This window comes from Crotalus tigris, unplaced genomic scaffold (assembly GCF_016545835.1).
Source record: "Crotalus tigris isolate CLP2741 ecotype Arizona unplaced genomic scaffold, ASM1654583v1 scf7180000024303.721469, whole genome shotgun sequence".
In the NCBI taxonomy this organism is placed as follows: Eukaryota; Metazoa; Chordata; class Lepidosauria; order Squamata; family Viperidae; genus Crotalus; species Crotalus tigris.
The window spans coordinates 569,194-596,629 of NW_024100475.1; the positions used below are offsets into that span (position 1 = coordinate 569,194).

Sequence of the window (27,436 nt, forward strand, 5' to 3'; positions counted from 1 at the left end):
GCCTGGCATTTAGCTTGGGGCACAAGGAACCCCAGAGTGGAGCCTCAGGCCTTCTGCTTCAGAATCGGCTGCGAAGCTGAGACGCGGCAGGAGATGCTACAAGTCCGTGTTTGCATTGGCTGTGTTCTAGTCAAGAAACCAGTGCCATCACAGGTACTATGCCAGGGGTAGGCAACCTTGGCTCTTGCTGGCTCAGGAATTCTGGGAGTTGAAGTCCACGAGTCATAAAAGAGCCGAGGTTGCCTACTCCTTTACTATGCCACGTCTAGATACTAATGCAACTTCATAATGGTCGAGCCCAGCTGGGACTAAACCTAGATGTTCTTCAACCAAGTTCCACCTCCTGGTTCATTGGCTTTCCTTGAATCTCTAGCTGGTTACTGCTCCCCTATTGGCTGTGCATCATGGGGATTTAATAGGAGGGCATGTTACTGGGGGAAGAGCTTGTGTGAATATCAGGCTAAAATGTGGGAGAACCCATGTTCAGCTCTGCCTCAAGCCTGAAACGGGTGTTAATCTTGTGCTGAGAGTGAAACAAGACACCTCGGCCAGTGTCATCTGCCAGATGTTGGGATTGCAGTCTTCCCTCAGGCTGGTTCCAGAGTTGAAGGGCTACAAGCCAGGTTTATCTCATGGTTGATTAGACTTGCACATCATGGAGTAATAAGGATGCCACGGATTCTTGAATGTTGATTATGGGAATAGAGGCTGCTGCCTGAATACCTTTCTTCAAGGACATTTTACTTTTAAGAAAGTAAGATGCACATACAAAATAGTTACGAAGGCTCAATTCTGCTTTCCCATAGAAGGGGGGGGGGAAGGATTTTTTTTTGCAACTGATGGGCAGGATTAAAACTGAACCAAACCCATCATTTCACACATATATGTGAAAAGCCAAATCATGAAATTACACACAACAGTTATTTGAGCATTTATTTTTTACAAAATCTTCAAGGCATGAGGTCCTATTAAAAAAAGTAGCTATTACTTCATAAAGTGTAAGGAAACATAATTAAAATGTATACAGTTTGACAACGAAGCTTCGTGGAATTACAAATTGTGGTTATAGCCATAAACAAAAATTCACAAAACTTGCCAAGTATGAATGTATTATACAACATTGTTTCCTAAACTGTTAAATATTTACACTGAATATGAACACTTAAGATCTTAGTGCTCAATGCTAATATTTTCAGGCTAATGCAATTAATTAGCATGATACTAAAATACAATATTCACAGTTAAGCATACAAAGTGTGTTTAATCAAAACAAGAAAATGGATGGCTAAATTTATTAGTGATAAATTTATTGAAAACTTTTCTTGAGATTTGGAATGAAACAGAATAAAGGATGCTTACTCCGTAATACATTATTAGCATGACGGATGTCCTATTCATTTTTGCAGAAGTGTGCAAGAATTACACTGCTGTCACACTTATCTTGGTTCCCAATTTTGCACAATAGGTAAAATTAATTTATCAATCTACTCATCACACAAAAACATGTGGAATGTTATACCATAAACATTCTCCTACATTAGAGATTTTTGTATATAGGACGGAATAAATTAGGAGAAAGCATTAATTAGTAACTACTTCTTGGCAAACTAGGTTTTTGGGGGGCGAGAGGGAGAGCATTTGTGCATACGATAAACCCTGTGACATTTTATAATAAACTCTACATTTCATAGGAATCAGTGGTATAAAGTCAGGGTTCGCTGCCTGGGGTTTTCAATTCTATCAAAGAAATACAATCTAAATAAAAATGAATTCAATTCAATTTGCTTGGTTGGAACAATTCCAGACACTTTTTCCTCCCCTATTTTGTAGAAGCCAACAAAATAAGAAGAAAAGTGATTTCAAATATTGTAACGGCCATCTTGAGGAGCATCGTGGAAGAAATAATTCAAAGCTGGACCACTGAACTTCAGAAGAGAAGAATCAGCACAGACCATGGGAGGAAATAAAGAGCCGTATCTCCCATTTGTCTACTAGCTCCCCAAATTCTGAATGCATTTCTCAAGACAGAAGGTCACTCTTAAAATGAATTTGCCTCTTCGAGAATTGGGCTCAGATGTTACTCACTTTTAAGGCAACCACTGCTCTATTTTACAGGCGTTTACATATTTATATAATCTATACACCATGATCAACACAGAACACTGTCAGAACCTCACAGTCCGGACCGTCTGATATGACATCTCCAGGGTTACAGCAGGGGGGTCACACTGCCGCCCCCCCGGGCCGGATGCATCATGGCAAAACCGCGCCCACCCCATTGCCGGCAATGGGGAAAAAGTCGCGATACGTCACGTGATGTCGTGAGTTTGACATCTCAAGAGCTACAGGAACAAACAGCAGCTTTTTGTCACTTCTTGCAGCTTCGGGCAAAGTGAAAGGACCATATTCCCATATTCCACTGCTGACGAATCCTGGGGCGGGAATGGGGAACTTATGCTTCCTAAAAAAAGTCCTTCCATTTGAAGCTAGGTTTGCCCGAAGCACACAGTTTGGGGAAAAGTAGAAGCGTCACAACACCTTAAGAATTTATTACCAATCAACTGCACTCAGCCACATTTGCTGCATTAGACACATCTTGTTTGGCACTTGCATACCTGAGAAAAGGTGCAAGTATGGCCCCCTTAACACAGAAAGACTGGGATTCTACAGAGTGTAAAAATGGGAAGTATTATTTTTACTACAATATTAATTCTACAAAGAAAAGAAAAGCTGAATCGGAAGTCAGTCCCATTCGTGCTAACGGAAGCTGCTTCCCCCTAGACTGGTGAGAAGGGGATGGTGAGAGGGGAGACAGATAATTCCTACATCTGGATTAGGAGGTATTAAGTGTTGCGTTCAGACACTGACAGGATCAGAAAAGCCATAATGTTTCTTGGCACAATGTTTAAAACAATATGGAAATAAAATCTCCAAGCCACCCTGGCTTGGAAGGTGCAAGGGGTTTCAGAAAGTGCTGAAGACCTATCAAAGTAGACTTTGCTAGGGGGAGGGGAAAGATGAGGTAACACTTAAATGAAGCTGCTCTTGCCCCAGCAACAACAGAACTGGAATATGTATATTATGCAACATAACTCAGTAACAACAACGTTAAGTAACACATGCTGGAGTAACTTTTTCAGCAAAGCAGGATTTTTAACACTATCTGTGAAAGAACAGGCTTAACTTCGCCATGCGCCGTATTGTCTTGGGTAGGTTTGTGTAGCTCTTCAGCTCTTGAATGCGTCTACAAGCCTCACAATCCAAGAAGCAGCTTGAAAAGTTCTATGGATGATTGTTTTTTTCCCCTTTAATTATTCTACAGTTCTCATACTAAACATTTCCTCTGGAGCTAGGAGAAGAAAACAGCAATTCAAAGCTCCAGTTTGCAAATCTGTTGAGTTTATAACCTGCCATCAAGTTTTTGAGGTGATATTTCCATGGGTATTTTGTGATGCATGCACACAGCACCCGAACAGAGGCTTCCGCATTTAGCTAATCACGATGGGCAACTCTGTGCATGCATGATGAACAAAATTACAGGTCCACAACAGCTAAATGAATGAGAAGGTGCTTATTTATACTGGAGCGCTGATGCACAGATCTTGCTATCCGTCAGCCGAAACTTGCTTTCCTTGTTAAGGATGTTATGGAATTTGCAAACGCAAACAATTGAAATCACAAATATTCTCAATTCTCCCACATTTTAGCTACATAATTGCTAAAAGCACAGACTGAAAGAACTACAGTAGCTAAACGAAGAACTTGAGTCAAACAGATGCACAGTGTATCAGATGAATGTTGTGGTTCTTGATTTCTGGAACTCTATCCTAACTAATTTATGTCCATGATCTCTTAATTATAACCAAACAACAGGAAAGGCACCCAAATGAGAAGCTCTTGGCACAGAGCCTTAGAAAGGGAGGATCTCAAAATACTGACCTTGAGCAGGTTCTCGCAACTGCCCTGCTATTTCAGAAATACTTTTATGCAGATTTTGGTGTAATACTTTATGCTTGTGAAACTGCAGGGTTGGATCCAATCTTACTAATGTTAAAAGGAACTGCAGGCCAACATTTCTAAAGAACTGCTTTGTAAAGAGCAGAGACATGGAAATGATCTAAACATCAGATAGGCCAGTCTTTCTCAATGTTGGCAACTGGAAGATGTATGGATTTCAACTTCCAGAATTCCCCAGCCAGCAGAGAATTCTGGGAGTTGAAGTCCACACATCTTCAAGGTACCAACGTTGAGAAGCACTGATAGACTAACAGAAAAATGTAGGCCACCAAACCAAATATTTTTTTTTAAATGTTGTCTTCCATCAATTTATAGGGCTCCTAATGCCAGATCCACAACTTCCTTTGAATTTCTGCCAGTTTTCTGGTAGAATTGTTTAGAGGCCTGTTGTGCTTAAACCAGGGGCTCTTATGGGCTTTGGGGGGTCTTTGGGCTACATATAAATTCAAGGAATTACATCTTTAAGTGTTTTACCAGCAATTTCAAGGAGCAAGAACTACACGGGATCTTTATGTTTGCTTAGCTTAGCAAACTGCACCTGAGTCCAACTTTCAGTAGCATCTACAAAGCCCTCATGGCTTCACCGCGTGGCACACAAGTGGCCAATACAATCAAAAAGATACGCACAACATCCATCGTAACAAAATCTATGCAAAGCCATTGGCATTATATCACAATCCATAAACCTTGGCGTTAATACACTTTATATATTATACAATGAGGTAATATTTACAAACCCAACCCTTCCCCTGTCCCTCCCCTCACCCCTCACCCTCCCAGCAGAGAGAAAGGAAAATGAACAATTTTGCAAATGAAAGAAGACGGCAGGGCTGTTCATTGTTAATCTCAGGCAAAGCAGATCATCGGTACAGATAATAAGATATTAATTGCTGTATGCTAACCTTGATCGTTCCTATCAAGAATTCAAAGTGCCTGAAGATGCAATTTTTCCTCCCTTCTTGGTGCCTTTCAGATGTGTCAGGACCACAACCTCCAGTGGTCCCAGTCGGCACACCTGGAGAACACTGGTTACACAGACTCTGGGAGCGTGTTTGCAAGACTGAGTTTTAGAAATGAATAAGGCAGCATGTCAGAACAAGACTACAAGCAGCGCTGATATAAGATTATCTCCATAGTGACCATGTTCATCAAGTAAGTTATGCCTTGGGAGTGCGCAAACAAGCCTTAGCATCGCCACCCTATTTAGAAAGTGCAAACAGTTTCTTCTTTTTTAAAAAAAGTAACACAGCAATGAAGAGACTCTACTGATGAACACTTTTTCAAAAACAATATCAGAGCAAAGTAGATAATTTTCTCTTCAATATCCCTTACAAGGCACTACAGGTAGGACGTGACAGGTAACACAAAAGGTAATACTGCTCCTCAGTCAGGTCGAAATATAGGGTATTTTGGCAGGAATTCTATGAGTATTACCTATGAAAAGGGGGAAACACAAAAGACACATTAACCCATACATCCAGCTTCTCCTTGACTGTCAGAATATTGTAGAAGTTAAGAGTGCTTGGCCAGAGAATAGAGAGCTGCTTTGGGCCATGGTGGGGCTAAACCTCACTCAGTCTGCTCTGCCCAGATGGATATTTCAGAAAAGGGGTTTCCCCCCCCCCTCCTACCAGCAATTGCACTTGGGATCTTGATAAATCAAGCCCTCTATAACCTTGGAACTTCTAATCACAATAAAATGCTCTCCCCCAAAAGTAAACATTGTCATTCAATGCATATTAATGTTAGAAAAAAGGGGCATGGCTTCTTTTAATAAGAGTTTGATGAGATAGCTTTTCAGTGGCAAGAAGAGGATGGCTTCCGGATAGTTGTTTGTCTTCCATGTGTTTACTTTCCCCTAGGTGGCACCAACAACTCAGGTTTAAATCTTGGGATAGCTGCCTCCTGGCTCAGCTCAGCGCCTTAACACTCTCTAATGAGGAAGAACGGAGCGGAGCCTATCTGTCATCAAAGGAGCAAACTTCCCCCCAAAAGGCAAGGTTAAACTTGTTCGACAATCTGCTGCTGAAGTTTTGCATGTGTCCACGTTGGACTTGCTACTGATGGGAGCCCAGTGAGTAAATATGTAGCTCAGGTTCAGTGGAACCAATTCCACTGGAGACATTTTCTGACGGGGAGAACCTTAATCAGTGGAACGGCTTGCCTCCAGGAGCTGTGGATGCTCCATCACTGGAGGTTTTTAAGAAAAGATTGAACAATAATTTGTATATCTAAAATTGTATTGATAAATGTATTGACTGATTGAGCTATAATTACAAATGTATTAACTTGAATGTGATATAATAATTAAGGGAAATAGAGAGGGGATTTTTAATGATGCCTTCTAAGATATGTACGAAAGACTTTGTTACTGAACCATTAATTACCCAATCACTACGCTGCTTTCTAAGCATTTGGATGTAAAATTTAAAAATTAATAAAACTTGTTTGAAAAAAGAAAAGAAAAGATTGAACAATCATTTGTCTGGGATGGAATAAGGATTCCTGCCTTGGGCAAGGGGATTGGGCTTCCAGCTCTACGTTCTAATTCAATTTGAAGTTACTTAGCATTTTCTTTTTTACATTAACCTTGTGAACTCTCAAGCTTCCTCCTTCCGTTATATATTCAAGATGGACAGTATTTAATATTTATTTGTTGCATATATGTAGGGGTGTGGGTCTATACATATGTTGTATAGAGTATGTTTAGGTTTGTGTCATGTATGCGTTTCACTTTGAGAGCGGGCAACTAAATTTCATTTTTCAATGTGTGCCGTTGTTCCCACAGTAAAAAAAAAAAATGACAATAAAGGCTATCTTATCTCTTATATTTATGAAAAGCAGCAAGTAATTTGATACAGAAAATATCTGAGCACATTTTCATAAAAGGAGAGTGAGGAAAAGTCTTGACTCATCCTTTCAGACTCCCAAGAGTGCTATAGTACTTTTTCAACATGTTTTGATTACAAGTCACTACTGGGATCCACAAATCTAAAAACAACTGATGGGTCGGTCCCTCAATATCCTTCAGGGCCATGGTGATATTTACTTCTCTATATTCCAGAATACTTAGGGAACAACGAACAAGCAAGAGGAAGCTAAGTCAGTTCAACCAAAAGATGTGTCTAGACATTTATGTTTTAAAAATAAAAAAAACAGACTATTGTGTTTATAAGCTCGAACACTGCACAAGATGCCATCTTAGACGAGGCTGTGATCTGCCTATAAAGGTTCAAATCTAAGCTAGGAGTAAGTTTTACAATAGTGCTTATTTTAACCGAAGTAAATAGTACTAGCTATTTTAAGGATATTTATGCTGAAAAACCATTTTGTATTTTAATAAACTAAGATAACAAAGAACAATGACAAACATAGAGCAGACAAATTCAAAAGAAAATCAGCTGGTACGTTTGACATTATTCAGAATGATACAGGTTTGCTTGCTATCTGTCAATCTTATAAAGCCTCCATGTAAACAAAGAACTGTGTGGCAGACAAAAGGCTGCATGTATAAAGGCACTTAAAATTTATGTTGGAAACATAAATGGCTCATTTTCTCATATTGGTCGGCATGTAAAAAAGCTACTTATTCAAAGGACTTTAATGCTAATCTTTAATTAGCATAACTGAGACAGAGCTCTTTCTTTTGGGACTGATGGGCAGAAGTTGGAAAAAAATCATGGAATTTTGTTTTTGTAATGATAATTGCAGTCAGATTATTGTATGCACAATAATACATATTGTGCACAATACACACACACACACACACACACACAAAATTAATATCTATGTTTATTGCTGACTGGAAACCGCTTATGGACTTTTTGTGTATAACAGAAAAAAGTGAATTTATTTTGGTTTCTATATTATAGAAAGAAGAGAGATATATGACCATAAGCAAGAGGTAAATTTAAAATTGTAGCTATAATTGCTACAAAGAGAAAAGTTATTTCTTGATATCTTTTTTTCTATTTTTGTTATTACTTTTGCCCCCTTACTTGCACTTTTAGCTTTCTCTTTGATTTCTTTCTTTTTCTTACTTTAAATTAGTTTGCATTAGTTTTTATCTTTCCTCTTTAAAATATTTAATAAGAATTATATATTTAAAAAAGGGGAAGGGGAACTGGAGAAGAAAGACATGTGTAGAACGAAATTAAAACCTGGAAAGATAATGCTAACTTTGCTAACAGCTAGCTTTGATTTTATAAGTCAGTGTAGCTGTTGATTTCACTTTCAGATGAATGACTGCACTATGCTAGGCATATCCTAATACATATATATAATTATGTGCATATTCCTAGAAAGTAGAATTATGTCTCCAGTCACTAAAGACAGGAATGAATTAATAAGAAAAGAGGAACGTGATACTGTGAAACTGATACAGGTCCTTGACTTACAACCACAATTCAGCCCCAATTTTTGTTGCTAAGTGAGCAATTTTACCCCATTTTGTGGCCTTTCTTGCCACAGTTGTGAAGTGAATCACTGCAGTTGTTAAATTAGTAACATGGTTACTAAGTGAATCTGGCTTCCGACATCGACTTTGCTTGCCAGAAGGTCGCAAAAGGGGATCACATGACCCCAGGACGCAGTAACCATCGTAAATGTGAGTCAGTTCCCCAGCGTCTTAATTTTGATCACATGACCATGTGGGGATGCTGTAACGGTTATGAGTCATTTTTTTCAGTGCTGCTGTAACTTCAAACGGTCTCTATATGAACTCTTGTAAACTGAGGACTACATGTACCGATAACTTCAAAAATACTTACATATTCCATCATATTGCTACTTTCGCATTTCCGTTTACTCAACTTCCAATGCAAGCCAAGCTTAAAAAAAGAAAAAGATACTGCATTATAATAACCAATAACACTCAGGGGTAGGCAACCTTGGCTCTTTTATGACTCGTGGACTTCAACTCCCAGAATTCCTGAGCCAGCTATGCTGGCTCAGGAATTCTGGGAGTTGAAATCCACGAGTCATAAAAGAGCCAAGGTTGCCTACCCCTGCTTTGGACTGACAAACAAGCCTCTATGTCCCTTTAACCCATTTATTAAAATTCCTATATATGCTGCCCAGCACAAGATTATTTCTGGGTTAGCTGTAACTGTAATACTTCAGCTTTCTAAATCAGTCTGCCCTTGAGATATGGAAGTGTGGCCTGCAATTCCTCTCAAGCAAAGCATGAGGCAATTCTAATGCCGCGTATCTGAAAGACATTGATTAGGGAAAAAAAAAAACACCCTCTAGGTATAGATTTTTCTCATTACTTCAATAAGAGCCACATCAGAAACTTCAGTCAGCTAGGACACCTTGCCTCCCTAACACAGCTAGATATGAGCGAGCCACTGGTTTCAATCCCTTAAAATCAAGACATCTGGCAAATAAATGAATTGAAACAGCAGTTAATGAGATGACCACTCACACACACCCAGAAATCGGAATTCTGGGATTATGAATTAGTCTCATCTGTGGTTTTGCAGTCCACACAGGATAATCTTTGATTAAGTGAAATATATTATTTCCTACGATAAATAAGGCAACTGCTCCTTATATTACCTTGTGATACAATCTGTTATTTTCCCATTCTAACAACTTCTGAATAGATCTTCTTGTCTAGGAAAAAAAACAAGCTCCTGTTAGTTTTTTTAGTATTGCCACTGACCAGAATTATACACAATTTTGTAAAAGGGGTTAGAGCAGTGGTTCTCAACCTTTCTAATGCCGCGACCCCATAATACAGTTCCCCATGCTGTGGTGACCCCCAACCACTTATACATCACCGGGTGCCAGGGGCGTGGCCAAAGAAAAGGGGGGAAAAATGGCGGACAGCCTTGTTTGGCGACCCCCGTGAAATGGTCGTGGGGTCCCGACCCACAGGTTGAGAACCACTGAGTTAGAGACTTTAGCTAAGAACTCAGAGTAAGCGGGGGGGGGGGAATAAAACGGAGCAAACTGAAGTGTATTATAAGTACAATTACCTAACTATGGAATACTAAAAACTTAAAATTAAGTCACAAGGTTGTAAAACTGAATACACTGTTGAGATGGGCATTATTATCTTCCCTCTGCTGTGGTCTATATCGGAGTCCACCAACTTTTCCAACTTTGTGGATCGGCAGGAGAGGAGGGAGAGTGGATGCACGAGTGGCAGGAAAGCCTGCACGCTCATCACTCATAATACGGCATGAACGCACACGCTCACCCACTGCTCACACAAGAGGGGATGCACGCATACATGTGCATGCTCGCCCTGCACTTCCACAGCCCTGTTCCGAACGGCTCAAGGCCTGGTTGTAGGCCACAACCCAGAGGTTGGGGATCCCTAGTCTATGGTGTTTGCTTTTATGGTACCTTATTAATATGGATTTTTAAGTTTTGTTTGTTGTTTGTTACCTGATTGTTGTTTGCCCCCCAGAGTTGCATCCAATGAAACGAGCAGCTCTACAGGTAGCCCTTGAATTATGACCTCAATTGAGCCCAAAATTTCTGTTGCTAAGTGAGGCATTTCTTAAGTGAATTTTGCCCCATTTTACCACCTTTCTTGCCCTAGTTGTTAAGTCTATCACTGCAGTTGTTAAGTTTAGTTAACACAATTGTTAACTGAGTCTGGTTCTCCCACTGACCAGAAGATCTCAAAAGATGATTGTATGACCTCAGAACACTGCAAGATTCCCAGTTTTGATGCTGCGACAGTGGTTACATGTGAAAAATGGTCATGACACTTTTTCCCGTGCCGTTGTATCTTCAAACGGTCACTAAGTGAACTGTTGTAACAACTTGGAAACTGGCTCATATTTGTGATGGTCGCAGTGTCCCAGAGTTGTGTGATCACTTTCTGTGACCTTCTGAGAAAGGAATTCATCTTGACCTCTAAGACCCCCTTCCCCATGGACACCCCCCCCCGAAAAGCCACCTTTGCCTGGGCAACTAATAAGCCACTTCGAAGAGAGGGAACCACTGCACTGGCTGGTTGGCATACTTACTCTTTTGTTAAGACAGACGGCCGGCCAGAGGCTGCATCCCAGTGTGCAGCAGCAGCATAAACAGCCACAGAGAAGCCATTTTACAGTGATGGGCAGATTCTTCCTTAAACACGAATTCACATGGCTGATACTGGTCTTGAATTCTTCAGGGGCAACCTGGAAAAAGAGGACAAGGGGTGACCCCACATTTGGAACTAAAACCCATTCTATATCTAATAAACAGATATATCTCTGACTTATTTTTTTTCCATTAAGACTAAGATTTGTGTTAATTTTAGTCAATCTAAAATTGATTTCCTTTTAAGTTCAGTTATTTTTTGCCTTTGTCCCCTGCCTACACAAATGGCCTAAATGTTTTGTTCATACTGAATATAACCTTTGGTGAACAAAAAGTCAACAATATTAGGGATGCATCTACATATGCTGAGAGCCTGTAACTGAAACAGAATCTCCATGAACTCTTACCTGAATGGGAATAATAGAATAAAAAGAACAAGAGAATACTTTTGGTGACCCTAAATTAATTCCTTTTTCAGTATTCAGTTCTATATTCAATTACAGATCCCTTCAACTGGAACCAAGGATCGTAAGAATATGGATATTAAAATTATATTGCAATCAGTCCATCAGTTTTTTTGCAAAACATAGGAGCATGCCATAACCTTTAGCAGACTATTGAAGTTTATGTCATAATAAACTGGTTAAGCTTTGAGGCACTTTTACACTGTTTCTGATGGAAAAGTTTAACTCTTCATGTATGTGCTGGGTTTCAGTTTTTCTAGGCTGCTCTAGATACACAGTACACACATTCAGCCATGCTTAACAATGGATATTTTTCACAAATCCCCTTCGGGACAGGAGGTAAAGACACAATACCTGGGCACTTCATGTATCTACAAAGGGAGCAAAAAAAGTAGAATGGGCTGAACTATCTAAAACTTTATCTCTATTTAAACTGTTTTCCAAGTGGAAAAAAAAAAAGCAGCAAATCGCTGAGGAAAGTTCTAACATGTTTTTATTTCAGAAAAGCTTTTCTTGCATCTGAAGCCTAGAACCACTGAGCCATTTTTTTGAACTTTGCTTCATTCTAGAGCACTTCAGCATACCAGGCGACCCGATGCTCTATCCCAGTGTTTCCCAAACTTGACAATTTTAAGGCATGAGGACTTCAAATCCCAGAATTCCACAGCCAGCATTGCTGGCTGTGGAATTCTGGGAGTTGAAGTCCACATGCCTTAAAATTGTCAAGGTTGAGAAACACTGGATTAACAGCTGGGGGTGAGTTGGTGGTTTTTCAATACAGTAGTTTAACGTTAAACCAGGGTTATAATTGGAATTGGAATTGGAATTCAACCCCCAGAATTCCCCAGCCAACCATTGTGGACTTCAAATCCCAGAAATCCCCAGCCAGCTATAGCTGGCTGTGGAATTCTGGGAGTTGAAGTCCACATGCCTTAAAATTGTCAAGTTTGGGAAACACTGCTCTATCCATTATCAACAGCCATTTTATATACCTGTTTTTTTGCTGAACAAATTTCAGAAATGACAAGGGTTGCATTCCAAATTAGCGAAGGGAACTGCAGCTATTCTGACATGCAAAAAAAAAAAAAAAAAGAAGCCATGGGTTTTTTGGTTGTTATTCGGGAGTCTTTTTAAGCATCCTGTGATGCTGTAAATAAAATGCTATTGTTCTTTAAAAACAAGTAAACCAGGTAAGGGCCTCCCCCCCCACCCCCAGTACAAGGAGAGCTGTAAGAAATCCATCTGCCTGAACAGAACAGCTGCATTCTAAAGAGGAGTTTCTTTTTGCCAACCAGCCATAAAAGGGGTGGAGGGTGGACGGAAGGGCCATAATGTTTTACAACAGTGGGCAAGAAAGGAAGTGATCGCCCGAAAGCCAGCAGGCCTGCTCTGCTTTCTTTGACCATGGTGATCACAGCCCTATCCATCACACCTTCTGCTGAATCATAATACCAAAGGGGGGGTTTTATGACTTGCACTTCCCTGCATTGCTCACTAAAGTCCGTATTGTTTCAAGATCTGAGCAGGAAGCTGTACTTTTTCCCCTTAAGGATGACCAATAGCACCAGGTGGCAGAACTATGGAAGCCCCATTTAAGACCATATTGCAAGCTTACATTTTTAATCAATAAGAAAAAAAAAAGGACAAAAGGTCCAATGAGTTGAGTTGTGTGAGCAGGCAACTCTAAGCTAGGCAGTCAATGCTGAAAGCTTACAGTGCTATTAAAATAATTAAATGAACAGAAATTTAGAATGTAAGTAGAATTCCCTAATTTCTGAAGATTGAAATGAGGTAATAACTAGGATTTTTTTCCTCTTCTTTTCAGTATTTTTATTTTCTAAAGACTGTGATATGCTCCAGTTGGAAAAAGCCATGTATTACTTTCCAAGAAAGAGTATTATCAGCACCTATAGTGATAGAAAAATAATAACCAGCATTCTGAAATATAGAGACAAAAACATGATTATACTGTAATTTGGGCTTCCACTTGAGAGCAATTGACTTAATTCAGTTGGATTCTCATTTGAAAGAAGAAAACATTTTAAGATACAAAGATCTTAAGCTATTTAATTCTAGAGTTGACTCTCTGAATTAGAGCCTGAAAATTAGTGAGTTCTTACTTGAAATGGGTTCTTTAAATAATGTTATAATATGCTCAGCTCGGCTGCCACCATTTAACTATTTTTAATTTTGCATCAAAATGCCTGGCATGGAAGAGCGGTTGCCAAGCAGAGCAGATGCTACTAAGAGAGTACACAAATGCATAAACTTTGCTATCTCTGACCTAGTTTTTACAGGATTAAAAATAGAAAGAAACCTCACTTTACCTTCAGTTTATGCCATGTTCCAATTTCTGGGTAGCTTTTGCCAGACTTTGAAGATGAAATGCTGTCTTCTGGGCACTGGAGATGTTTTAGAGAGTACAGGTAGTCCTCAATTTACAACAGTTCATTTAGTGACCATTTAAAGTTACAACGGCACTGAAAAAAGGGACTCGTGACCATTTTTCATACTGATGACCGTTGCAACCTCCTGATCACGTGACCAAAATTCAGACACTTGACAACTGGCTCACGTTTATGAATGTGATCACCTTTTGCAACGCATTGACAAGCAAAGTCAATGGAAAAGCCAAATTCATTTAACAATGTGGTTACCAATTTAACAACTGCAGTGATTCACTTAACAATTGGGGCAAGAAAGGTCTTAAGATGGGGCAAATTCACTTAACAAATGTCTCACTTAGCAATGTACATTTTGGGCTTAATTGTAGTCATAAGTCGAGGACCACCTGAATAATTTGGGGGAATCTTTTATACAGTCTTTAGGGGATGATTTCACTGCCCCCATATAGCACCGAGCAGGTTCACTCGGCATAAGGGAGCAGCACGCCCATCCAATTCATTCCAGCCAACCTTTCTAAAATACTCTTTCAAGATAAATTCAATCAGTCTGGCAGAAGTATCTTCCATCCTGGTTGCCAGGTCAAATGAACACAACCTAGCCACCTCTGATTAGAGATGCTGTCACAGACAATAGCTGTGAGTCTACACTGACAAATGGAGCCTAATCTTAACAGTACTGCAAAAAACGATTTACTCAAAAGGGGGGGAGAAAGGGGGGGATGAAGAAATGGAGGGTGGGTGTGAGAGAGTTACTAAAGTAAGCAAAGAGAATGCATATCCTAGACTGCCCAACCGTTTAATATTTGTAAAAAGACTCGAAGTATACAAAGCATTCTAAACTGTGGTAAGAGTAGACAACTCCTGTTCTTGCACATGTTCTACTCATGGGAAAACTCTCAAATGGAAGAAAGGAAAACTCACATGTTTGGGGTGAGGGGAGGGGAGAGCAACAAATTCTGAATCTAACAGAATGAATGGCAGATCTACACAAAAACTGCTCTTGAACCCATTTTTTGAACCCACATTCTACAGAAATCAATGGCCGTATCTTAGATTATATTGGTTTGTGGTCACGGTGGATCATCTCAAGAGCATTCCTTGACAAATCCGGCAAGGTGACAAGAAATTCAAGTTTAGGATCCAGGCAATTCCAACTTACCTTCCCTGTCAGAACAGAGGGAAATTCTGTGTCAAATCTGTTGCTCAAGCCAAACCTTGAAAAAACAAAGAACAAAAAGTATTTCCACTGAACCTATAAAGTGTTTACAACTTTTGTTGTACCTGTTTTGCATTTGAGATTACAATTTGTTGTGGCTTTATACCTCATTCAACTATACATCAAATAATTTTACATGTAGCAGGGGATAATCAAAGGAAGAAACATGTATGTCTCTTGTTATTAATAAGTAGTTACTAATATAAAGATGAATATAAATGGGTGTTCATCCTTCCTAATGTCTGTCTAAATAAATTCCATCAAATTAATCAGATCCTCGACAGATCCTTGTAGGAATTCAAATAAAGTTTGTAAATTATGACACACACAAGAACATTTCAACACACACTTCACCCTCTGACTTTTCTTCCACGAGTTAGTAAGAATGATGAAGGTTGTAGTGTTTTAACAGGGGAAACAAGAATCCTTCCAGGAGAGGATCCCAAAGTGGTATCGTCTTGACTTTGCAAGCTCTGCGCTAATGTTAAAGAACCATGTAGATGACACATATTATATACACACACTTTCACTTAAGAGAAAATACTGCTGTAGATAGTTTGAGGTGTACAGATTACACAAAACGTAATCTCCACAGCTCAATACTTTGCAAGGAATATAAAATAATATACAAACCTAAAGTCATAGAACAAATGTATCTTGGCTTCACAATGAAGAGATTAAGCAATACGGTAATTTGCAGCACTGTCTATTAACCCTGGGAGGACCTCAGAAGCAGGATGATGGGTGTCGTATAGCATTATAAAATACAAAATGTAGGAGGACATGCTTTATTGATTCAACCTCATGAAGCTGCAAAGACAAAGTCATATATAATACAGATTTTTTTTTCTGAATTTCCCAAACAGAAGCAAAGAGGTCAAAGCATTGGCCCTTGCCAACATGAAGGACCTTCTATAATTGGAAACTGATAAATAACCTGTTAGCTTCAGAAAGCAATGTGTTCCACTAATATTACAGAAACCTGGAACCGATGACATATTTAATTAGTAGTCCAAGCCTCTTATTTCTTAATATGGACTTTGGCACCAGACACTCCTAAAACTAACTAGGTAGTCCTCAACTTATGACCACAACTGAAGTCAACATTTGTGTTGCTGAGTAAGACAGTTCTTTTGCCCTATTTTACAACCTTTTTTGCCATAGTTGTTAAGTGAATCATGTGGCCATAAAGTGAATCTGGTTTCCCCCACTGACTTTGCTTGTCAGAAACCAGTTGGGAAGGTTACAAATGGTGATCACAGGGCCCTTAGGACAATACAACTATCATAAATAGATGCCAGTTGTGTCAAGTGCCTGAATTTTGGTCATGTGACTGTGGGGCTGCTGCAATGGTTGTAAGTGTGAAAAATGATCCACAAGTCATTTTTTAAAATGCCATTGTAACTTCGAACAGTCACTAAATAAATAGTTGTAAGTTGAGGACTACCTCTATAGAGAAATCCTTATTTCAGAGCCCAGTTCCAAAAGATACCTCCCAAACTGCTGATAGGAATTGTTCAGGATAAGGGCAGTTTAACCTAAGCATAGTAAAATTCAACGAGTCAATATTTAAGGACTATGATCCAGATCTTTGCCTCTATTTTACAAGTCCAGCCTCACAGTAACAATATTGAAAGTAAGTCCCTAGCTGAATACAGCTTTCAAGTTAAATCTACTTTAATTTTCTCCATAATAAATTATATTAGCCTTGGTCTTGTTTGTTGCACAGTATTAAATTCTTAAAGTTTTCTTTGGTGCTTCAGCAGAAACAAAGAAGCCAATTTAAAATGTTTCCAATTCAATTCTACACTGTTCTTTCTTTCAATTCACTTACTAATATGCTGAAAAACTATGAACCCATGTAGAAGAATAGCAGGGCTTCTTTGAGCTATTGACTACTTAAAAGTGGCAAATGCCGAAATTGTATATTAGTGCAAAGAAAAAGAAGAGGGAATATTTTTTAAATGATCAGGATGGTACCATTTCAGCCTTGCTATGCTGTTCTGCCATATCAGAGCCTCGTTTAACTTTGTCAAACTTGCCAAGATTATGACAAACATTGCATTACATTACATAGCATTATATTATTGTCAGCACACACATTTAACTAATAGCCATCCTTTTTGTAGTATCTTTTAAACAAATTTGGCAAACACTATAAAAATTAATTGTTGCTTCTTTAAAATATGTTAATATTTAGTGATAATTCAAGAAAATAACCCTAAAAGTGAATGGCTGGAAAGTGAATGTTTTAGCACTGAAGCATCACAATAGAAAAGATCTATTTGAGTAGCTTTTTTTCCATTTTACTCAACAAATGCAACTTAAAGAAATGGAAATTCTTACATAATCAATTCAGTAGGGAAATGATCTATTTTTGTACCACAGTCTCTGGAGACAGACTGAAAACCTGCTTCAATGTCAAGTCTTCTTGAGAAGTAAACCCCATTAATTCCAAAGGAGTGGAAATGCAAATGTAGTCTTGGAAACGTATCCTATAAATAAGCCTGTGAAAATGTTTGACCACCCTATAATGCAGTGTTTCTCAACCTTGACCATTTTAAGGCATGTGGATTTCAACTCCCAGAATTCCACAGCCAGCATTGCTGGCTGTGGAATTCTGGGAGTTGAAGTCCACATGCCTTAAAATGGTCAAGGTTGAGAAACACTGCTATAATGTCTGTTTAGGATCTCCATTAAACAAGGCATTTAGATACAGTACTTGCTGTTCAATATTCTCATTGCTTATCATGTGTGTGTCTTATAAACAAAATCGAAGTGCTACTTCAGCACTTAATAATGTACTATAATGTATTGTGTATACAATAGCAATCTATTTGGCAATAAAATTGTAACTGTTTTCTCATTCCAAAACCCACATTTTAAAAAGAAAAACTAGTACCGATTGTAAAATCTTAAATGACTCGAGGCATGTTGCCACTCAGTCTACCATCGCACGTTTTCTGATGTCACAAACTAACATTTATAGCAGTAGCAATCGCACTTAAGACTTAGATACCGCTTCACAGTCTCTCTAAGCCAGCGGTTCTCAACCTATGGGTCGCGACCCCATTTGGGGTCGATCGACCATTTCACGGGGGTCGCCAAACAAGGCTGTCTGCCATTTTTCCCCCCTTTTTCTTTGGCCACGCCCCTGGCACCCGGTGATGTATAAGTGGTTGGGGGTCACCACAACATGGGGAACTGTATTATGGGGTCGCGGCATTAGAAAGGTTGAGAACCACTGCTCTAAGCGGTTTAGAAATGTCAGCCTCTGGCTCCTCATTTTTACCGACCTCGGAAGCATGGAAGGCTGAGTGAACCTTGAGCCCCTAAGATTGAACTCCAGGCTGTGGACAGAGTCAGCCTGCAATGCTGCATTCTAACCACTGCCCCACCAGGTCTCTTTCCTAATTTTTTAAAATATATGCCGTAAATGAAAATCATCACTGACTCAACTTCCAAAAGAAGATCTCAATACATCTGGGGGGGGGGTTGTCTCCTCACTGAAGGTAAGAGTCCACGCAAAGCACATGCAATCCAAGAGCACAGAGAAGGGCCAGCTAAAGGGCCCACCTATTGGGAGGTAGGGCGGGCCCCACCCCAAAGCAGGCATTCTCCATGGGGGTGGCCCTCCTCTACAAAAGCTTCCTCTGAAGGCAGAGGCAGCTCCCATCTCCTGACCCTTGGGACTAGAGCAGACATGTCAAACACAAGGCCCGGGGGCCGGATGCGGCCCACGAAGTGGTTTCATGTGGCCCGCGAAGCCATCCTGGAAACAGGGAGGGAACGGCCCCCTCTGCCTTGGCCCTGGCCCAGGCCGGCCGGGAGCCAACGTACAATTTTGTGGTGAAACAGATTCAGTCTTAGCTCCATAAGCCCCCTCCCTGCATGGCCTGAGAGGAACAGAGAGGTTCCTCCAATGGACCATGCCTTGGCACTTGCCCTGGTCCCAACCCCTTTTGCCAGAGACCCTCAGATCTATCCCACTCCTCCCCAGGCCCCCACGGGCATCCTTGACGTGAACGATGTAGAACTGGTCACGCCCACCCAGTAGGCCACACCCACTCCATCCACACCCACCCAGTAGGCTGCACCCACCCTGGCCACACCCACCCGGCCCCCTGAGGGCAACCACAATGCTGATGTGGCCCTCAATGAAATTGAGTTTGACACCCCTGAACACCCCAGTGTTTTTGTACCCCAGCTTGTGTTACCTTAACTGAAGCAGGTTATAAGTTCATCAATAAATAAACAAACAGAGCTAATGGGTAGCCATGTTAGAATCTATTAAGGCAGCGGTTCTCAACCTATGGGTCGCGACCCCATTTGGGGTCGATCGCCCATTTTTCGGGGGTCGCCAAAGGCGGTGATCCGCCATTTTTCGCGGTGCCGTGCACGTGCGCATGGGGGTGGCACCGCGCACGCACGCCACGCATGGCGGCGGCACCGTGCACGTGCGCCGCGCATGGGGGGAAGCGCCTCGCACGGACGTCGCGCATGGGGCGGCGCCGTGCACGTGCGCTGCGCGTGGGGGGCGTCGTGCATGCGCATCGCGCATGGGGCCCCCGCCCCCATGCGCGCGGCCCGGCGCATGCGCAGAACGTTTGTGTGACGGGGGTCACCGTCACACAAACGTTGAGAAGCACTGTATTAAGGATTGAGCTGAAGATAGATTTTTGGAAGAAAAAATAATCATGCTCTTTATACCTGGAGAGATGGCCAATGTCAAAAAGTAAGAGCCAGAATTTGAAAACCAGGGTTAAATGATATTGATACTAACTGGAAATGGCTATCATTCTCAATCTGGATCACGTACAACTATAACGTACCAATCAATTAGACTAGGGGTCTCCAACCCCTGGTCCGTGGACTGAGGGGCCGTGGCATGCCAGCAACTGGTCTGCACAAACAAGCAAAGCGGGATGCAGGCAGCACACAAAATCACACACTCTCCAGTCCACAGAAAAACCTCTGTCCACAGAACTGGCCCCTGGTGCCCAAAAGGTTGCGGACCTCTGAACTAGACAAACAAACAAGTAGAAGATACCAAGGTTTCAAACAAAAGGAAAATTCAAATTCTATTTCAACATAATTTGGGGAAAGGTTACAGCTAAAGAAAGTGAGAGTCAGTTTGGTCTAGTGGCTAAAAACCAGGAAACCATGAGTTCTAATCCCACCATAGGCATAAAGCCAGCTGGGTGACCTTGGACCACTGTCTCTTTCTCAGCCCAACTCACCTCACAGAGTTGTTGTAGAGAAAATAGTAGGAGGAAGGAGTATTAGATATGGTTGCTGTTTTGAGTTGTTTATAATAATAAAGGCAGGATATAAATGAAGCATTTGTACAAGTATGCAGCCACCTTGATATCAACTTTTCGTATCCCATCAAACCCACCCGCCCAATTTGCTTCTTAAAAAGCTATACAAATCCTATTATTTTAATCCAATGCCTTAGCAGCACACCTTGAACAATTTACTTTACTCAACCTGCAATATCCTGATACAATGGACTAAAATCCCCACCACCTCCTGCCATCATGTATATAAAACATGCTGGCTAGAGATCAGTACATCTGGGGGCCATAACAGGAATTTAAAAGAGGGGAGAGGGTGCTCCCCAAAAGTTATACCTGAGATTCTTATCATAAGAAAGATAAGCATAAACTTCAAAATCATCTAAAAGGACCCAGATTGTTGGGGGCAATGTAAATATATATATACATTGCTTACTGGTGTACACCGCTTAGAGAGTGCTTGCACTTAAAGCGGTGTATAAGTCTCATAAATAAAATAAATAAATAAATTAAAGTCACTTTGCTTTGTTGCTTTGTTAACTGATGCCAGAATCAACAATATGTAAAATTCCAATGAGACTTACAGTACACAGATTAAAACAATGTGGGGTTGTCTTTCTTCCCATTCTATTTTGTTTAACAACAGAACCAAAGGAAAGTTGTACAAAACATTATTTTTAACAAAAGCTCTTCCTTTGGTGTCTCCTATCTAGTTGCACAATTCATTGTTTATCTATGTTATTTCCTGGTAAAGATGAAATTATATCGTCAACTGTATGCTAGAGTCTATTACACTACTAGAATCTGCTCATATGATGCTAAGGATTACATTAGCTCTAACCACTTGGTGAATTATTTGAAAAAAAGAGACAATAAAGCTATTAGAAATATAGATGAGCCACCAAATGATAAGGCTTTGACCTCTGGTTTAATTTATACCCTTCCAGAAGGAGTGTTATGAAAAACAAAACCTTCCTCAATATAACTTGGCACACAGTTTTATTAATACATAAGCTGTTTAAATAGGGTTCAAATATTCTACTCACATTGTCCTTATTATTAGTTTATCACAAAGTTGTTTTTTATACAATATGAAGAGATAAATAAAGTTACATGCTTTGTGATTAGGCTTTATATTACTCAAGCCATGATCCAGAACTGGGGTGTGGGGAGATGACTCTACAGACTCCAAAGGGTATGGTCAAACACCAAGGATTGGTGACCCCCAGAAATATGGGCAAAGATTCCACAGCAGTACAAATACAGTGCTTCAAGCAAGTGGGGGACACAGAGCAGTCTAGTCAGGGGGCTCAAGAACCAAAACTACAGTATAATATGAGAAAGTTACAGATAAAATGTAAAATATATTGTACCCCACAGAAGTGGAGATAAGAAATGGAAATCATAAATTCAGAGGCAAGGAATTCTGGGTAAGTTTTTTTTAAAAAATAGTATACAGAAAACTCACTCTATATAAATGGTTTTTTTTTTTTAAAAAGGGGGGGTGGTCAATGCTTCCTTTCATCTTTTAACGTAAATGCAATTTAAGAACAAAAATTAAAATACATAATGAAGATATATAAAGCAAATATATCTTCATAACAAGAGAAAGCAAATGTCCTCTTAAAAAGAATGGGTTCAGCAATAGAACAAAAAAAGAAAAATCAAGGTAAGCACAATTCAAAACATCCCATTTGATACATAAAATAAGTAAACAGAACAATAAGATACATTCCAATCACTGTATTCCCAATTATTTCCAAGACAATAATCTTTAAATGGATAATGAAATAAATATAAAGTGACAAATGATGCCTAGGGAGTTTAAAATTTAAATAAAGCCAGTAACATTTAATAAAGAGTTAAAAGAATATTTTTAAATTATGGGAAAAATATAAATGCATATAACAAAGACATTAAGCTATTTGCTTTATAGAAAGCAGGGCAAGATGTAAAAACAGACAGTGTGACGAACAATTGCATTTAATACACATTTCATGATTACAACTGAAAACAAAATGGGTTTCCTCTCATAATTAAAAACAAACATAAAGAAACAGAGAGCTAGCAATGTTTTTTCAAATGACCTCTTTAGGATCATTTTCTCTCATATCCCAGAGTCACAGTTTGGATAGCGTTCACAACTTTTGAACAGTAACTCTGCTAAGTATCACCCAAGCCTTTGCAATGTCACACCCTCCTTTATTCATTTGTTTATTTTTATTGCGCCTTTATTTTTTTACAAGTAATTCAAGGCAGGGAAAATTCCCAACGCATCTTCCTGCTCCTATGTTGCTCCAGCCCCTTTTACAGATAGCCACATTTGGTTCTGGTTTTATTTTATTTCAATACAGACAATATTAAACCATGCCTTTCTTGTCTGCAGTGCAGCATCAACTTCAAGCCCAAATGTAAAGCCAGGAAAGGGGAGCGGGGGAGGTACAGCCCTGCAAATCTGGAGAAGAGTTTGGGGCTGCCTGTCTGTTGGGCCCATGGACCCCCCAACCTTCTCCTCCAAAGGGAGGCAATGGCAGTGTCTCTCCCCATCCTATCACAGACACCCCAAAGTGAGAGAAGGGGCTACCCTAAGGAAGGCTCCGGGGCCCTTTCAGCACAGGGTTCCTGCTGGGCTTTTTCCCACAGGCACTCCAGAAAGCAACTACAGGCAGTCCTCGACTTACGACCACAATCGAGGCCAAAACTTCTGCTGCTAATTGAGATATTTGTCAAGTGAATTGTGCCCCATTTTACCACCTTTCTCGCCACATTTGTTGGGCATCTTAAGACTGTCCCATTTTATGACCTTTCCTGCCACAGTTGTTAAGTGAACCACTGCAGGCACATATTAACATGGTCGTTAAGTGAATCTGGCTTCCCCATTGATTTTGCTTGTCCGAAAGTTGCAAAAAGGGACCGTGTGACCCTGGGACAGTGCAACCATGGTAAATCTGAGTCAGCTGCCAAGCGTCTAAATTTTGATCATGTGACCATGAGGATGCTGCAGCAGTCGTAAGTGTGGGAAAAAAAGTCAGAACTTCCTTTAGTGATGTAACTTCGAACGGACACTAAACGAACTGTTGTGAGTCGAGGACTACCTGCATGTTATGGCAAGATGTGACTACGAATTTTATGATTTTATGCTTTTATCCATTGGCTTTTCCCTGTTGTTGTTTTTTTAAAATGCTTGTCTTGCTCTTCTTTGCTCTCTTTATATTTTAATGGTCTGAAAGAGTCCAGAAGAGTCAAGACATGGGGGCTGTATCCATTTGAAGAATTAATAAGTAAAATAAAATAAAAATAAAATAAAAAACTGCTCTTCTCCTGTCAGGCTGCCTCCCTCCCCAGGGACCCCTGAAGACCCCTCTGCCCCCCCCCCCAGGAACAGCCGCTCAGGGAAAGATGTGGGGGGGGGGCAAGAGGCGCTCTGCACACGCTCAGGAACCCGCAGCTCACTTCACTCCTAAATGAAAAAGGGGGCGGGGGTCACGGATCCCTCCCCACGAGGGTATTCTGCCCCTCCTCGGGAGACGCCTCAGAGGGTCCCGGCGCTCTGCACATGCCCAAGGGACCCTCCCCCTTCCTCCCAACAGCCGCCCCGCGCCCTCTGCACGCGCTCAGAGGCACGTCTCCCCCCCCCCGCTTGCAGGCCCCGCGGCCCCGCCCCGCCCGCCCACCGCCTTCGCCCCCTCCGCGGGTCCTTACACGGTGATCTGCCCGGCGCCCCTCACAGCCACGGGTTCGGGCGCGTCCCGGGGCCGCGGCAGCTCCTGACTCCTCACCACAGTCCGGGAGGCCTCCGTCCGCTCCTCTTCGTCCTCCGCCTCCTCCTCCTCCTCCTCCTCTTCCTCCTCCAGCTCGTAGATGGTGTCGAAGTCCGCCATGTTGGGGAGCAGGACGCTCATCGCCCCCCCCTCACGCCGCGCGCGCTATTGCGCAAGCGCGGCGGCGCGCGCGTGCGCGACCCAATGGCTGGACCATCGCGCGCGCGAGGCAGAGGGCGGGAGAGCGCGCTCTCCCTGGTGCGCAGGCGCCGTGTGGCTTGACCGCCCCCCCCTCTCCCTTTCATTGTAATAGTTTTACATAATATTAGTATAGTATAGTATTATGAATCTCGATACATGCTATTATTTCAATGCAGTCCTATTTATGGAATATATATGATTCTAAATTGTGCAGGTTGTATGATTTAGAAAGCGTAACATCAGTATTTAATATTTATTTGCTACGTATATGTAGGGATGTGGGTCTATACATATGTTGTTCATAGTATGTTTAACTGTGTGTCATGTATGTGTTTCACTTTAAGCACGGGCAACTAAGTTTCATTTTTGATGTGTGCCGTTGTGCCCACAGTAAAAAAATGACAATAAAGGTTATCTTATCTCCTTTATTGTAATAAGATAAGATGATAAGATAAGATAATAACCTTTATTGTCACTTTTTTCTGCGAACACACTAGCACACGATAAAAAATGAAATTCTAATGCCTGCATAATGAAGTATTGCATATTAGTATAGTATAATATTATGAATCTCGATACATGCAATTATTTCAATGCAGTCCTATTTATGGAATACATATGATTCTAAATTGTGAAGTTTCCATGATTTATAAAACATCACACTGTAAGCGAATGGAAGCCAATCTTGGTTTTTAAGCCATGGAAAAGACCTGTATGTCTCATATTATGCTCGGCACATTTGCACTATTATTCCACTGATAAAACTGGGTGAATTTATAAGTGAGGGGAGTAGATGTGTGTATCTCAGTGACCTACTCCCATTTCAACCCTTGAAATCTTCCCAAATTAGGCTGAAAATATTTCCTGCGACATCACTGTATCATGGAATGACACCCCCCCATGGCCTTCAGAAGTTCAGAACATTAGAATTTGCCCACTCCTGCTTTATGTCTCCATGCATCATGTGACCTATAGAAAAAGGAAATGGCATGATAGCATGTGCACCATGACATCACACAAATAACATGGCTTAAGCATGTATGCAATTATGTCACACTGTCCATGTCAATTTAAAGTCATTGTGGCTTGTTACAGCTGTAGGAGTTCACACCAAGCTGAATTTGGGCTTGCAAATGAATCAAGCTTAGGTTAGGGACAGGGTTGGGTGAGAGTCTATCATGAAATGAACAGTGTAGAAAATAACACTTCTGAATTGCCATTCAGATATGTTCAGGAAGTCATTAGAAGTCTGCCTCTATTCATGAGACATCATTTTTTAAATTGTGGCTTAATCAATAAACCATGGTCTAATGGCATCTATGGCCCTGCTCACTATTCTTTTCAAGTTTCATAAAGTTACTCTAGAATTTGTAGATGTTGGAGAAGATCTGCATTTGCCTGTGGTAGCACAAATCTGATAGCACCTTTCCCGACTAACAAATTTTATTCAAAGGCTTCTGCTTTTATAAACCATAGCTCACTTCATCACATGGATGGGGATTAATTCTTAGGCATGGCATTTCATTTGAGAGACATCAGAGTAGCCTGTCAGCTGCAGATCACAAAAAAAGGAAGCCTCTGAATAAGATCTGTTGCTCTAGAACAGCGGTTCTCAACCTATGGGTCACGACCCCATTTGGGGTCGATCGACCTCTTTTGTGGGGTCGCCAAACGTGGCGATCCGCCATTTTGTCGCCTCTGGGGGCGCGCCGCGCCTCCGGGGGGGCGGTGCCGCGCACGCGCGCTGCGCGTGGGGGCGGCGGCGCGCCTCCGGGGGGCGGCGCCACGCATGCGCGCCACGCGTGGGGCGGCAGCGCACCTCTGGGGGGCGGCGCCGCACATGCGCGCTGCGCGTGCAGGCGGCGCCGCGCGTGCGCGCCGTGTGCGGGGGCCCGCCCCCATGCGCGCCGCGCGTGGGGGGCACCGCGCATGCGCACTGCGCGCAGGGCCCCCACCCCCATGCGCGCCACGCCGCGCATGCGCATAACATTTGTGTGACGGGGGTCGCCGTCACACAAACGTTGAGAACCGCTGCTCTAGAACAGGGGCCTTCAAACTTGGCCCTTTTATGACTTGTGGACTTCAACTCCCAGAATTCCTCAGCTAGGCACGTGTGCCTGGCTGAGGAATTCTGGGAGTTGAAGTCCACAAGTGATAAAAGGGTCAAGCTTGAAGAGCCCTGCTCTAGAATTTGGAATGCTTTTTGCTTTCTTTTTGCTAGCGTTCGGTCATGATTATGACAGCAGTGCAAACCTACAACTACCCCTTGGCTTATGACCACAATTAGAACCAGAACTTCTGTCATTAAGCAAGGCGGTTAAGTGAGTTGGATGCAATTTTATGACCTTTTTTGCCGTGGTTTTTTAAGTTATCCTAGTGGACATCCACTTAACTATGAGCCAGTAGTATGTTGCGGCTGACAGTCCTAGGCTGCATTAACAGAGGATAGAATCAAGATCACATAAAATGTTAATAACACTTTATAATGCCTTGGTAAGACCCACACTTGGAATACTGCATCCAGGCTTGGTTGCCACAATATAAAAAGATGTTAAGGCTCTAGAGAAGAGCAATGATCAGAGGGTTGGAGGCTAAAACATATACAGAACAGTTGCAGGAATTGGATATGGCTTGTCTAGTGAAAAGAAGGACTAGAGGCGACATGATAGCAGTATTCCAATATTTGAAGGGCTGTTACAAAGAAGAGGGGGTCAACCAATTCTCCAAGGCATCTGAGGGCAGGACAAGAAGCATAACTAATCACGGAGACAATCAATCTAGAAATAAAGAGAAATTTCCTGACAGAACAATAAATTAGTGTAACTGCTTGCCTCATGAAGTTGTCGATGCTACATTCCTGGAGATTTTAAAGAAGAGATTGGACAGCCATCTGTCTGAAATTGGTGTAGGATCTCCTGCTTGAGTGAGAGGATTGGACTAGAAGACCTCCAAGGTCCCTTCCAATTCTGCTATCCTGTTAAATTCTTTTTCTATTTCTAGCCTCTGCTGATCAGTGTAAATTAACTGGTAA

At 41.3% G+C, this 27,436-nt stretch overlaps 1 protein-coding gene across 1 annotated transcript; it reads right to left on the reverse strand.

Annotated features, from left to right (window-relative positions):
- Positions 1-919: 919 nt before the first annotated feature.
- LOC120299616 (cysteine-rich hydrophobic domain-containing protein 1-like) lies at positions 920-24,361 on the reverse strand. Its single transcript, XM_039324595.1, has 6 exons — positions 24,146-24,361; positions 15,090-15,144; positions 11,004-11,159; positions 9,577-9,633; positions 8,787-8,846; positions 920-5,451 (listed from the first exon to the last, which is right to left on the reverse strand). The coding sequence occupies exons 1-6, from the start codon at positions 24,343-24,345 to the stop codon at positions 5,401-5,403; spliced, it is 579 nt and encodes a 192-aa protein (XP_039180529.1). The 5' UTR covers positions 24,346-24,361; the 3' UTR covers positions 920-5,400.
- Positions 24,362-27,436: the final 3,075 nt, after the last annotated feature.